General features: G+C 39.8%; 1 protein-coding gene across 4 annotated transcripts in view; it reads right to left on the bottom strand.

Annotated features, from left to right (window-relative positions):
• Window positions 1-255: 255 nt before the first annotated feature.
• The window catches only part of RAPH1 (Ras association (RalGDS/AF-6) and pleckstrin homology domains 1), a 137640-nt gene continuing 122396 nt past the window's right edge, over window positions 256-15499 (bottom strand). For 3 of the 4 annotated variants that reach the window (XM_075829833.1, XM_075829830.1, XM_075829831.1), the window contains 6 exons: window positions 13948-14091; window positions 12391-12501; window positions 10649-10747; window positions 9720-9840; window positions 8797-8939; window positions 256-6395 (listed from right to left, as the gene is read on the bottom strand). In XM_075829833.1, the coding sequence (XP_075685948.1) occupies window positions 4443-6395; window positions 8797-8939; window positions 9720-9840; window positions 10649-10747; window positions 12391-12501; window positions 13948-14091 (2571 nt within the window). In that variant the 3' untranslated portion in view covers window positions 256-4442. Of the gene's footprint in view, window positions 6396-8290; window positions 8361-8796; window positions 8940-9719; window positions 9841-10648; window positions 10748-12390; window positions 12502-13947; window positions 14092-15499 lie in introns of all 4 variants that reach the window. The other variant, XM_075829834.1, reaches the window with a different exon arrangement.

Genomic DNA, 15499 nt, shown 5'->3' on the forward strand with positions numbered 1-15499 from the left:
GAAAACATCACCTAAGTTAGCGGGGGAAAGCTACAGGCGAGGCTGCGAGTGGTGAGTTACTCCTAGAACACTGCACAGGCAATGTTTTTTTTAATGTGTCCATAAAAATTTTGGTTGTCCATACATTTCTGAGGTGGAGGTTGGCAACCCTGCCTCGAACACTAAAAATACAGTGATTCATGTTACATCATGGGATGAATCAAACAAAATTTTACATATGAAACCTGGAACATCACAACAAAGATACAGGTTACATCTTGTCAGTGTATTTTTATTGTATATGTCTTGCAGATACTTTCAGCAATATTAAATGAATATGCAGGGAGAGAAGATTAGACTGTACAGCAACAGTGAGCATAGTTACCATTTCCCACAACATTATTAGAGCCAATGCTTTACTTAAATGTATATACAATAAAAATAGTTAATAAAAATAGCTTAATAATGTAATGACTCAGTTGTAGCTCTCACTTTTACTAGGTCACTTTAATTCAGCAGAACAAAAAAGGATCTTGTATGATTAAGGATCCTGTCACATGGGCGTTTCAACCGCCTACAGACATTCACAGAACAGAAATCACATATAATATATTACCAAGCACATAAGCAAAGTGATTCTGTAATTTGTACCCAGGAGGCCTAAACTCCAATCTGAACTGACCGTAAAGTACCAATGAGAACTGCAGCTATTCCTCTGTACCCAAATGCTGCAATATTTCTATAAATTTTCTAGCTGGATATTCAGACATTTCCTACCGGTTAGACCTCATGCACACGACCGTAGCCATGTGCACGGCCGTGATTTTCGAGTCGGCCGGGAACGGAGTGTCACAATCGCAGGCCGTGCACATGGCCGCGGCCATTATTTGCTATGAGCCGTGGAAACCATGGTCATGTGCATGGCCCCATAGGAATGAATGGGGCCGCAATTCTCCCGTGGATTTTCGGGGGAATTGCGGCCGCAAAAGCACGTTCGTGTGCATGGGGCCTAAAAGTAAACTGGAAATTAGACTAAAATGTGTCTGTACATACGCCTTAAGTGTGTATTGAACGATTTATCTCATACTGTGGTGGTTATTCATCAACAAGATGCTAATATGTATTGACATAAAGCAACACATCAGCGGTTCACTTTGATCAATCTAGTGCATGTTTACCAAAAGCAAGCAGTTGTCTTCTATAAAATTTGCAGTTTACAACACCCCCCCCCTCAGTGTTACGCTTTACTTAAAGCTGTACTTTGTAGTTCCGTGGTTTTAGTGTAATGTAACATGCTCTTGTAAAAAAGTTATGTTCATCATTGACAAAGTAAATATACTTCTAATAGCAACGTCTTAGAGACATTTTTTTTCAGGGGCATATGGGGGTGGTAGACTGTCCGGTGGAAAAAAGTTTGCACTTAATAAACAGTTTTCAAGGAATAATGGAAATTTCATGTTTTCTATTCTGTCAAGGTCTGGAATCTTTTACATACTTAAATACATTAGGACAAAATTAGTTTTGTTTGCAAAAGACAAGAAAAGATGGCACCATGTGTTGTAATACCTTTATATGAGTTTAAACATACAGAGCTGCCACATTCTCTATTACTTAATTAGAATAAATATCTTCCAGGGCCCAGCCGGTGGCACTTTTTTTTCTATTTTATTTTAAATCATTAATATTTATATGCAATTTTAAATATACATGAAAAAACAGAATGACATGAATATGAAACATCCAATATTCCTAACACGGTCACCTTTTGTTTGAATAATCAGGTTACTAGAATTACCTCTTTTAGGGTGCTAGTACATGGTGTGGCCGAGCCATGGTAATTTCAGCACGCGTGAGAGCGGTGCGGCAAAAGAGGCGCGCGGTTGAAGTAAAAGTGAAGCACGTTTTTTATGTGCTTCGTTGTACTTGCCGTAAAATTCCACCAATTTCAGTACACTACGTGCGGTTTTTGCTCTGCAGTTTACGTTCGCGTGGCAATTACTGCGGCTTGGCCACATTGCGTATGGGCACCCTTATAGGTTCTTCGTAGTGACCACCAGTGGAAGAAAAGGAGTGGGAGGTAAAGAAGCTGATAAGAAGGGTCCGGTATCAATTAGAGGCAAACCAGTCAAAGTGTGATAGGGTTTCCACTGCATTAGCCAGTAAAATTATGGTTGAATGGGCTGAAAATAACAAAAAAGCCCCTACTGAAAGACTAAAGTACTCTATGGCCTTTCTAGAACAAGAGGGTTTTCATGTCAACACTTCCATCACAATTCTCCAAATCAAAGGCTTTTCCCCCCTTAATTATTCCCATCTAGTGGCTGCCCATATTCTAAGCCATGGAACCCTGGTTTCCATATCATCTGTGCTTTACACCAGCAGTGCTAGTTAAATAGCTAGCCAAAGGAATAAAAAGTAAAGATGTGTACTATCCTTTAAAAAGGGGGCTAAAGGCCTTGTTTTTGGGATTGGTCATGAAAGTGAGGACATGCAAATGACTTAATGTTACAAAAACAATTTACCTCCACTTCTCTTTTCAAGGGCTAGAGATTACGATTATACCACAGAGGAACCACTATAAAGACAGTGGTGTCACAATGGGCAGACCCCTGCATGGAGGGGGGGGGGCTTCACTAAGACCTGATCTACAGGAGCTCTACAACAAGGTGAACTTTTGGCAGGTTATATGTTGTTACTTTTGCAACAATGACGCATAATGCAAAAAAAGGAGCTTGTTTACATAAAGAAGAATTTCTGGAATTAACTTCACTTTAGAAATGGCGTCCCTACTGTAATTAAAGGCACATTTTGGAGCCCTGCTTCTCTCTTCCCTCCCACAGCCTATCTGCTGCCATTTTTCCTCCAATACTGAGCCTAATTGAGCGGCTCTTCCGTAGGCTGAAGGACATTGTGTTATACATCATGCTCCACACACCATAAAATGTATGTAATATATGACACGTTGCCCTGCAGCCTACCGGAGCGCAGCTCAGTTAGCCACCAGATTGGAACAAAAGCGCCCGGTGATTTTATAAATGCACACACAGAGGGAGATATGGCTGAGCGAGGGGACAGGACCAGGTAGAAATGGGCAAAACTTCTTTGAGAAACTGCAATGTGCATTTAAAAAAGATGGCATGACGAATACATCAACGCTATAGGGGTCCTCTCATAACTTATTTTGGATAGATGACAAGCCACATTCTGGCCCTTTTCCCATTTTGTATACAAATGACCATCCTCTTATGTTAGTATTGTTAAAGTGCTTGTTTGAAAAAAAAAAAAAAAAAGGCAGCCTTTTTATTGTCCTAAAAGTGTCATTCTGGTCTATGTGAATATTACTGAAAAAAAAGCATGCCCTCTTTTATAATCTCACGCAACCCCCTTTTAATGGTCGGTCATTTGTCTCACGGCACTGGGAGTTTCCAAGTCAAGATAAAATCTAAATACATTTTTCCTGTCATGGCTCACTGTCCGTAAAAAAAAAGAGAATCTGCAAAGTTTGCCCTGCATCTTGCTAGTGAAGAAATTTAGTGAATTACTTTCCGGGTAAATGTACCACAATCATTCTACTGGTTATTTCAGTCTGAAGCATGGAAGATCATTAAGGAAGTAACTGGATCAAAAAAACAAACATAAAACTAAAACATGAAAGACAGGGAGAGGGAAGCTTCCCTCTAATTCTTTCTGCATATGACCGAAAATGTAAAATACCAAGTCACCTGCAAAGGATAATATGTGCAGCTTATAACTGTGCACATTGACCAGTCAGGTTAGAAGATAAGCGGAGACAGACCACTTCACGTAGAACTTTATAGGGATAAATTAAGTTATTATATATAAAGAAATGAGTGACTGCATATGCTACACTATACTGTAACCCGAGATATATCTGAAGTAGGATGAAGCAATTCTGATAACCTAATACACACATGACATTAGCACCCCTTTGCAATTAAGGCAGACCTCAGTTTGTGATTTATGGAACTTACTGGCCACTTTTGCTGAACCAGATTACAAGCTCATAAAAAATAATAGTGTTAAGTCTTTCTTGAGGCTTTTGCACCAAGTATGAAGTTTGATGATCGTATACTATTCCTTGTAGTTGACTGGAAACCAACATATTGAAATAAAACATTCTTGTTATCTTTTATTTTACAGCTGCTATATTATTACTTACAGAATTATATGCGTATTGTAGGAATACATGCAGAGACACACTGCACACCAACGTACACTACAAAAAGATTTCATTATATGTAGATTATGAATAGAGTTTTGGTCCTGTCCATACTGGGAATAGTTATGGATCACCAGATACTGTTTCTGTTTAGCAAAGTGCACAATGACCCTTATCCTGAAACGGCATTGCTTGATTGGATATTATGATACAAGGAGTCTAAATTAATAGTACATTAGTCAGCTGGGTGTGCAACAAGTCCATAAAGTGTATATGACATAGGTTACCAGTCTCTAGAAAGTTTGGTATTCTGGTCTCTTTTAGGTGGGGCTGGTGGTGGTCCCCTTCGTAATGTTGCATAGCCTGATAAATGGCTGCCTCCATAACAATTAGATTTTTGATGTTCACCTAAAAGTTCTGGTGGTGGTGGAGGCAATACCATATCATCCATAGTTGCGGTAGGTTCAGGCCTTGATAAGCGGGCCGAAGACAGAGAACTATGTCGCGTAATAGATTTTCGCTGCAGAGTCTTGTTTAGGTCAGCAAGGAATCCAGGCTGTACACTAAGGCCTGGCTTGGGCGAAGTTGGGGCTTGAGGACTGATGGGGGTAGGTTCTGTGATTTCAGCTTGCATTAGCCTCATGCTATCATTCCGTTTTGGCCTAGTAGGAGGTGGAGCTTTCTTTACAGATGATTTGGACCATGTCTGGGGCTGTGGATTCACTACTGCTACTTTTGGTGAGGTATTCCCAGAAAACAGCATTGGTGGGGCATCTACAGGTGGAGGCGGAGGGGGTAGAAGCTCAATATCTGCAGGTGGAGGTGGAAATTCAGACTCAGAATCAGACGGAGGAGATGGAAATTCTGTGGTGTGTTCTTTCGCTGTTGGCAACATTTGGGCAGAGATATTTCCTTGTTGAAAAACCATCGGCAAGTTCACCCCTGAAAGATTAAGTTTAACCGGTTTTGGTGGAGCTGCTGGAGGGGGTAATGACTCTTTAGAAGGAGATCCAGGAGACTCTGAAAATTTACACACAAGGCTGTCCACAGATGTCTTCTTGGATTCATGATACTCAGCAGAACTATTAGACTTAATACTAGAATTTCGCTGCGGTGTGGGTGGAGGTTTTTTCCCCCCAGGACTTGATGTCTTAGATGATTTCTTAACAGGGGACCCGGTTTTGTCTAGTGTCGGGGAAGATGGTGGAACAGGGGATGTCGAAGGAGGGGGTGGGGGTGGTGGGGGCGGTGGAGGAAGTAATGCCAAGCTACTTTCAGGAGGAGGAGGAGGAAATTCTGGTGATGGAACAGAAAATGGCTGCCATTTTGGTTTTGCTTTCACAGCTGGTGGAGACTGAGGAACAGAACTTGGCGTTGCTGGCTTAGACGTTTCGGATGGAGGTGGTGGTGGAAACTGACTAACAATGTGCTTAACCGATGGCATGGCTGACTGTGGAGAGGAAAGAGGCTTGGCGGAGAAGCTTTGCTGCTTTGGTAATGTTGGAGGTGGTGTAGGAGCAGTTGGGGCTGATGTAGATACTAAAGGTTGAATTTGGGAAAGAGTAAAATTTAACTGCTTTTTCGGTGCCGTAGGTGGTCCTAGGGCTGCATTTGGTGGATTAACAACAGGGGCAATCATTTTACTTACAGGCATAAACTGTTTAACTGGAGCTTGGGATGGAGGCGGAGGAGGGGGTGGTGGTAATGGTGGGGGTGGAGGAGGCTGAGCAGTCTGGATAGTGTTATTCTGTGGGACTTGACTAATCTTTACGGGAGGTGGTGGTGGTGTAAACTGAGGTGTGGATGATGTACAGGGGTTAGGTTTTAGCATTGCCATAGCTGAACCAGGGGGAGGTGGTGGGGGAGGAGGGGGAGGAGGAGGAGGTGGAGGAATAGCTCCATTTGGGGTGACAACCATTTGAGGTTTTGTACTTAGTGTAGTGTGTTGACTGCCTTGGCTAGTGGACGGTGCCTTGAAATGAGGCCCTGGATATTGGGCAGCATTTTGTAATCTTGTGATAGTACTATACTTTGCAAACAGTATTGGGGCAGATTTGGTTTGTGTGGGAAGTGGCGGAGGAGGTGGGGGTGGTGGTGGCGGAGGTGGCGGTGGAGGAGGAGGTGGTGGTGCAAGTGGTGAGGGTTGCGATAAAGCATGTGGAGACACAGCTCTTATCTGGACCTGTGACTGTGGGGCCAATGAAGTTAAGGGACGCGTTAGGGTTTCAATGCGAGCCTAGAATGACAACAGAAAAAGACACATGAATATAGTCAATTACATGCAATGATTCAATAAATTGCACCATAACACAGCATTTTGTTAAAACAAAGAAAACACATGGAGGAAGAAAGATAGAAACTCTCTGTATAGATTTGTATGCATGCTTGCCTATGAACTGCATCAAGCAACATCTTTAACAGCGTGTAGATATTATATATACAGTTACGAAACAATTACTATGTCCAGTACTGGAAGATAAACACCAGTAAATAGTCATGGGGTATAGAATTAAAAAACAAACAAACATACAAAAGTACAAATACATGGAAACATGAATGCACATCCGTAACTTTGACACATGATACTTGCAGGGCAAGGACAGAATTACAAGTAAGGCTATGTTCACACAGAATGGGATTTTGTTTTTTTCATTTCTTTTTACAAATTTTAACTTCTAAAAAGACTGATGAACTAGCGGAAAAGTATCATTTTTTTTTCCATAAAATGTTCATACACTGAATGTGCACAATTGTACTTTGTCCTTTTTCTTTTACACATTTCAAACACATTTTGACCAATGGGAAAAAGGACATAAAAGCAGTAGTAGTGCAGTACAATTTTTGATATCCGTTGTCCAACAAGGACATATAGTAAACATTTTTTTTCTTTGTGCTGTTCAGGATGTATAGAAATGTTTAACATCGCAATGGATGACAACTAATGCATTTTAGAAAAATATTCTGAAAAAACAAATCCCATTTAAATAAACGGAATCCGTTGTAATATCCATTTATTAATGTATTTTGGTCAAAAAAAGATGGCTGTAAAAAATAAATAAAAAAATATGGTGTGAACAAAGCCTAAAAGCGTAAAGAAAGACGGAGGAGGATGGGTGAGAAGAGGCAAGTTAAGCAGAACATAACTGGCATTCCTACACTGCAAAAAGGAGGCCCTAGAAAAGACGTAGCATTCCCTCGGCAGCCAGTTGGAAAGAGAAGAATAGTCCTCTGTGTCCCAGTATGACAGTCCTCGCTCTCTAGCTGTATTTATTTTTCATCCATTATATTTATATTATTTATTATACATCCATATATATCAGTTAGCCTCCGGTTCTATGCCTTGATAATAAAACGGTACTCTAATTGTATGCTTTGTCATCTATATAGTACCTAAAAGTCACGTACTGTTCTACTAAAACCTCACATTGCAGGTCAGAATACAATCGCAGTCTGCAGCTCAATATATGAAATGTACCTAAACAAATATGACTAAAAAAGGGGCTAAAATATCCAAGCATATTCATTGCTCCCAGTTACTAATTTGTACAGTGTTCAAATGTCTCGAGGACTGTAACTGCAAGGAGAGGATTGCTTATCTACATCTAATGCAGAATTCCAGTTGAGGTCTAAATAATATTAAAGCTACCGTCCTGCTTACTTGCTATTTATTTTCTTCAGTGTTGGCCACTTTTTAGTTTTGCCTCATTAGGTAACTGACCGAAAAAGTACTAAGCCAAATGAGCTTCAGAAGAGTTTGGAGTTCCCCCTTAAGTTACTCATAAAAGTTGATGTTAAGGCCGAATAACCGCATATGTACTGCAGAATAGTAGTCATCAGCACACAAATATAGACTTTGATTTTATCCACGCTTAGTAACTTTTGTTTTTTGGGGCACCTCCACAAAGAAGGCCAGACAACATATCTGGCAACATTTAGATTATAAAAGACTAATATTTGGGCAAGAAATAAAACAAAATGTTAACCAGAAGCCAGGGGGTGCTTGTGTTAAGGTTCATGTTTTCAAGAAAGGATTAAGGATTTATTGATTTATTTATTTTTTTAGAAAGTTAGTCTGGAAAACTCCAGTTAACATCATCCAAGTTAAATGTGCTTTTTGATATGACCCCTGACCTTAATACTGCCCCGTACAAATCGCTGTGGGCTTGATGGCCTTAGCCGTGGTGGGCTTCACATTTGGAACCTGGGACAATGAGGCAACAGGAGAAACACGAGCAGTGAAACAAAATGCGTGGCGACAGAACAGCAACATGATGCAAATATGTATACGCTGACCCCATTCATTAGGATTTCCCATATTACAATGAGATGTATAAATATATTTCATATTTTCAACTAATTTAATTTGTGAATCAGATTGGGACTGTAAATCAAATTGTTCTCAAAGAGGTTTCAGCAATGGTCTACAAACTTGCCTAGTGGAATGACCACATGACCACAAAACAAATGGCAATGATTTGATATAATCTATGCTGAAATGACCGACACTATACAGTAATCTACATTATGGAATGGGAAATCAGGCGTGGGGCACAGAAATTATAATTGAAGAAACCATCAGCCTGCTAGTCATGCATCCCTGCTGCTAATGCATGGGCATTATCTGCAGGCGTTGCTACCTTGCTGGATTCCTCCAGCTGGGTTCCTCTCTTCCAGGCTTCAGAGAAGATCGAGCTGACAATGCTCTGGGAGCGCACATGACTGGTTGCCAGCGAATCAGAGAGTCCGCTATCTGATTGGTTTGAATGGTTTGACTGGGATTCTGTATAACGAAAAGAGACAATAGGATAAAATAACAATACTTTATGGTATAAAATATGTTCATTTTGATTAAATGTGAATGGGCATCTAGCAAGGCGGTAGCTTTGGACTGTAGGTTTCGTCTACTGCCAACATATGCGTATGTTATCTTTGTATGGCAAAAAATGATGGCAGGCAAGGCACAACACCACATGCATAACTTAAACCTATGTGGAGTATAGGTCCCTCTGTGCTTAGGTCTAATGCATTCCCGTTCTGTGTTCAAAATATAGAACTTTATAGTTTACCAGAGATACACATTAGGCACTTGTACGACTGGTTATTGCATATAGACTAATCCAAATGCCTAGGACTAATCTACACAATCACCAATCTACTTGGTGTTTGAAGCGCCAACTCCATACCTGCTACACTGCTCCAATTTGTGACTTGGAGAGTAAGGTCCTGCAGGACTGAAACGTCCTTATATTTGTCGCTTAGCTCATATTTCTTTGCACTTTTTTGGAAAAAAGCCGGTTTAATTGTGAATCCAATAAAAGTCACCTTAATTCATGAGATTACTGAAGAGAGTGCCGTGATTATTTTCTATTATTGATGCGGGAAATCCCTTTCATCAGGCACCTCACAACTACTCCGAGTGTGGCCCATATTCTATAGAATCTAAATGTGGAACCGAAGTGTTATTTTACAGAAGAAGGACAATATGCATCACTTTTGATGCATATTACAATAAATATCCTCATGGCAAAAATGTTACCCAACATGGAAGCTTCCACTATACCTGGTAAACTAGAAGAGCTGGACCCAGATTTCATGCTGGAGCTCGACAAAGATGTCCAGTCATAAGCAGCTTCTGTTCTCTTCAAGGCTTCCTGATAATTGGTGTAAAGCTGCTTCCCATACTACAATGACAAGGGAAATGTCAGTGTGTTATTACCAAACAAAATGTAAAACATAATAAAATAGAAATAAAGCCATATAAATCACAGTAGTTAAACATACATATGTCAATTGACAACACTTAGAAATGGTTGTGCAAAATCTAAGGCTCTGTTCACATCTGCGTTGGAGGCTCCGTTAGATAAGGCAGAGATTACAGGGAAAAAAAGGCGCAGCATTCTGTTCACGCTATTGTTTCTGGTAAAAACACGGATACCCTGATGGAAAGCTGATGGTAGCCATTAAAGTCAATGGGTTCCGTCGCCCGCCAGTGGTGTCCGTGGTGCAACGGAATGGTCACTTCCGGTTTTCCCCTGTTGTGCTCCATGCCATGCAGGTGTGAACCTGGCCTAAGAAAGTAGGTATATACATTGGAAGAAAATGCCTAAAGGTTTTATTTGCTTTGATGTTTTATGTGTTCGCTCATTCCAGCGTGCTGCCAGAAGACGCCTTCACACAATTACAAGGTAATATTTTTCAAGAATCAATCATTATCGCATTACAACATTCTTATGACCTTAGTGGAGAGTCACATGCCCTGGGCAGCTTTTAGTCGCCTGACCGTTGCGGGTTCTTTTGGGGTTAGTTTGCATGATGTTTGCATATTCATTATGTATCATGATCTAAAGGAATCAGTAAACTGATCACTGCTTCTTTCACTGTTGCTAAATAGATGAAGCCATAGCATTCAGAAGAAGTCATTGTGCTGAACACTCTTGCCCCTGGGCTTATGTAAGAAGACAGGTAAACTTTAGGAATAACAAAAATTACCTTTGCTATTCGGAGTCCATTAACCCACTGGTGTAATGTTCGGACATCATCACAGCACAGATATTTGATATACTGAGACTTTTTCTGAATTTGTGGATGCTGTAAAAAAAAGAATTGATATGCATACACATCAATATTTCACAAGTAAGAAGCTAGCGGTGTAGTAGGTATCTGTCTCCATATGGATAGTTCTTGGTAACCCATGGCCCAAGAAATGTAATAACGTTTATGCCAGAAACTGGTGTAAATTATTGCACAATTCTACGCCAGCTCATAGCTGCCGTAGCTTTTACTTTCTACCACACGAACACCCAGAGATGCACCTACTTTATTAAGGCATGCGCACCTCTTAATAACTCACGGCACCTCTTACTCCAGCTTGTTTTAGATTAAGACCGGCATGTGAAACGCCAGTCTGAATATTTTATCCCTAAAACGTTTTACCTCTGGGCCCTATTCGCAAGACCCGGAGGCCAATTTTACAGTGTGCGGCAGACAAGGTATCCAGAGCAAAACATTTTAACATTATCTATTAGTAAATGTGTTTTTATTTTTAAATTGCACATTTATGAACTTACAAAAACAGAGAATATTCCCGATCATTTGATAGGGCAGTGATACATAAATGTAAATACGTTACATGGTGTACAATGCAAATTGAAAAAAGGAAAGGCAAAAAAACAAGTGATTATAGAATGCATAAACAAGGAGAAAAATCAGAATATAGGAAGGTAGATATAATATTAAAGGGTAACTAAACGTTCAACAAACTTCTGATATGTCATAGTGACATGTCAGAAGTTTTGATTGGTGGGGGTCCGAGCACTGAGACCCCCACCAATCGCTAAAACAAAGCGGCAGAAGCACTCGTGCGAGCGCTGAGCCACTTCGTTTCTGATCGGCTTTTTCCGGAAAAAGCCGATGTAGCGGTGTACGAGCTCATAGACTTTCTATTGAGCCTGTACACCGCTATATTGATATCTCACACGAGCACTTCTGCCGCTTCATTTTAGCGATTGGTGGGGGAATCAGTGCTCGGACTCACCAATCAAAACTTCTGACATGTCACTATAACATGTCAGAAGTTTGTTGAACGTTTAGTTACCCTTTAATATAACATTAATATTATCTTAATATATCAGTAATCGTTATATAATAATATTAATATCATTTGTTTCTTACAAAGACTATGGCAACATCAAAATATGTGGTTTCAGATAAGTGTATTTATTTTTTTTTAACAAAAATAGGGTTAAGTTAATGGTATTTTAAGAAAAATTATTTGAGAACCCTATGAACACCTTAGGATGAGAGCTCCTTAGACCCCTAAAAACCAATCTGGTGTCCAAACCGCATTATGTTAACAGTCAAAAATGAAAATTGCTTGAGCTAGCTGTAATAATAAAAGCTTAGGGGGATGTTCCAATGGAGCCGATCGAAAATTAATACCAAAAATTTGGCAATCGCGATTGTTCCATCTTTACCACTAGGTGGCAGTACATCCACAAAAATTTTAGTCTTGGACGACTACTATAAAATCTTGTAAGCGAATTCCACTACGGATATAAAACTGAAGCCTCTGTGGCCAATACATTTGCAGGAGCTGCAAATAAAACAAGCCAGTTCCTTCCCCAATAAATAAAGTTGTTTATGCCAACCAGATTAGAGAAATGTGTTACATAATCTCTCTTCAGGACATTCCTCTATGAGGAAATTACGGAGGACCAGTAATAAAACCTTACCTTCAATACCAGGCAGTAGTCTGTAGGAGCTTTGTACTTGCTCCGATACTCCTGACCATAGTAAACATTGACATGATCCAGCTGAAGGAAGCAGACAAGGTCTCGAGATGCCTAAGAACGACAAGAATGTAATGTTACAGACAAGCCGCGAGTAAACAAATTAGGCAATAAACATATCAATGTACTTTCCAAGCAGACGATCCATATGGAATGGTCTATAAAAGAAGCTGTGAAACGTACATCTTAGGGCAAAGTAATTGAATTATTCATTAAAATATAATTTGCAGAAATAATAAATATATATGTTTTTTGCAGGCAGAAAAAGTCAGATTTTTGCCCTGCCTGCACTTTCTTTGCAGCGTTTTTCAGCTGCGGCCATTGATCGCCGTAAAAAACGCTTTCTCGGTCTCCCATTGATTTCAATAAGAGGTCGGAGACGGAACCGCGGGAAGAAAGAGAATGACGCTTTTTTCCAGTCGTGGGAAAAAACGCCTCCGCCTCCCATTGAAATCAATGGAAGGTAATTTGACATTTTTTGGCGTGGTTTCGGCATCAAAAACAGCGCCAAAAAACTCAGTGTGAACTAGCCCTAATGTATAAATAAATGAATATTTAAAGTAGTAGATGTCATTTGCACAATCTGATTAAGAAAAAAATAACCTACTTCTGTAACAATAAAATGCACCAGTGTGAATTGTACTATATAATCTCGATTAAAGATCTTAGGTTGAGTATGTGAACTAAATGCCAATGGACTTCAAGGTGAATTTGATTGCAGATCTAGATTTGCATTGTTTATAAGGCCACAGTGTACGGGTCCTATTAGACGGCCAGATATTCTTTCATGAACAAGCGACTAGCAATAATTTAGCGAGTCATTTGCGTTCGAAAAACTGTCTATTACACGTGACAATTTCAAAAGATTTTCACAGTTGTGTGGTTACTGCAATCGTTGCTTGTTCGCCCACACCTCATCTCTGAACTGCTAACAACTGGAAGACTTCTGATTAGACTAGCAAATGTGGTGGCGACAAACAATCTTTAATTCAGGTAGATGTGGCCGATCCACGGAAACCCAACAATTTATCGCTCATTGTTGCACGCTATTACACGTGGCGAATACCTCTTACATCCGAACGATTATACATAAATTTGTGCGATAATCGCACCGTCTTATAGGGGCTAAACTCAACAACAGCCAAAGAAAATGAACATTGTCAGTTACGGTTTCCCCAGACCACCATAGTGTTACACTGCTGTGCTCCTTGGTTCTGATCTCCATCCTGGCTCAAACAGCGTACAGCAAAATACAGAATCCAAGCCCAAACATTGTCTTAGAACTGTACTGCCCTGCATGGACCAATAACAAGTGGTATTTATGAAAAACGTCGTCTACGAATCTCTACTTTATTCAATACTGGACACAGTTTCTAGCATGTATGATCTAACTGTAATAAACATGAATTGTGAGCAGAAGACATCACTGATGTATGTGGTAGCCATAGGGTCATGGATGCCTAGTATACATCTATAATTCGATCTCTGGGGTTTCCTCACCTTTGCTTTCCCTTTTGGTACATAGTAAATACCAGATGCTCGGAGTAGGAAATATCTCTTCTTCCAGGACTTCTTTCCATCATCCTTCAGCCACAGGACTCCCTCTATTTCTGGGACAGTTACTGAACTACCACAGAAGCATTCCTGCAGACACAAAACAGAGATGAAACAAATCCAGATGTGTCTGTATCTGGACTTTTCACAGTACACCCCCCTCATCGCTAAATTATTATCAGTTTAAAGAAGAGTAGAAGTCAAAGATCCTTTCACATAAAAAGAAAACCTGACATGTGTCCACCACGTGGTGTGGGAAGACACTACTATTGCTGGATCAAAGAAACGCCATATTCCTAGTCATGTGCTTTTTATGAGAAAAGGATTTAACCTCTGAGAATACAAGTATTTATTTTATAATACTATCTAAGTTTTATATACTTACAAATGCTGTCTTTACAGAGTTAGGTCATCTGAATTTTTCCATTACTTGAGTTTACATTTAAAGCATTTAAAATGATCCTCCCTGATGTAAAGTAGGGGAAGTTCTTGAATTTACAACATAACATATCTGAGGATCCTACCAGGACACAGCTACACAAACATGACTAATAAAAATAAAATTATCCACCTCCATCATCCTTCATACGGAGGGTTTTACATCCCAATATACCTATGATTAGATTAGACTGCGTTCCAAAGACTTGCTAGATTATTCTCTAACAAAATATATATATACATACATACATACAGATTGCTATTTGTACTGTGAATTCACTCAGTAGCTTTAACTACAGTCCTATGGAACGCCACATTTAACACACAATTATATCACAATTGATATGATTGTTCCAAACATTAATCTGCATACACAAATAAAAATGTTACTTATGGCTGCCTACCGATGATATTTTTTATTGGCACACCATACCTTTAACAATGCAGCTGGTCTTTCTTTTACTTTTTGCATTTTTACTCATGAGAAGTTAATAAAAGTCTGTTTGCCAGACGAGAAACAATTGGATAGAAAAATATATAATGCAACTGCATGAAAAAACAGACACCATCTTTCCCTTGCTATCCAGATGTGCCTTTGTGCATTTTATCAATGAGAAGCAAAATAGTCTCTGCCATTATTGATTTACTGAATACTGTTGGAGATCTCAGACTTTGTGTCCCATCCTCAGTCCTTTCTTGTCATAGGAACTATTTTTATTGCTCTGTCACACGTCGGACCATTGGCTGCTGAGCGTACATCAAGGTTCAAGGCAGGCTTCATTCACATCTGCATCGGGGTCCATTCATGGGTTCCGTCAGGTGAAACCACGAATGGAAACCATAGCTTTCCGTTTGCATTACCATTGATTTCAATGGTAAAGCTTCCATTGCTAAAGCTTTCTATTTGCCTCCGTTCCACAAGGTTTCCTTTTTTAGTGGAATCAATAGCATAGTCAAATGCGCTATTAGATTCTGCCAAAAAAAGAAGAAACCTTGCAGAATGTAGACAAACGGAAACCATTAGCAACGGACGCGTTACCATTGGAATCAATGGTAATGC

The sequence above is a fragment of the Rhinoderma darwinii genome, chromosome 6, assembly GCF_050947455.1.
Source record: "Rhinoderma darwinii isolate aRhiDar2 chromosome 6, aRhiDar2.hap1, whole genome shotgun sequence".
NCBI lineage: Eukaryota > Metazoa > Chordata > Amphibia > Anura > Rhinodermatidae > Rhinoderma > Rhinoderma darwinii.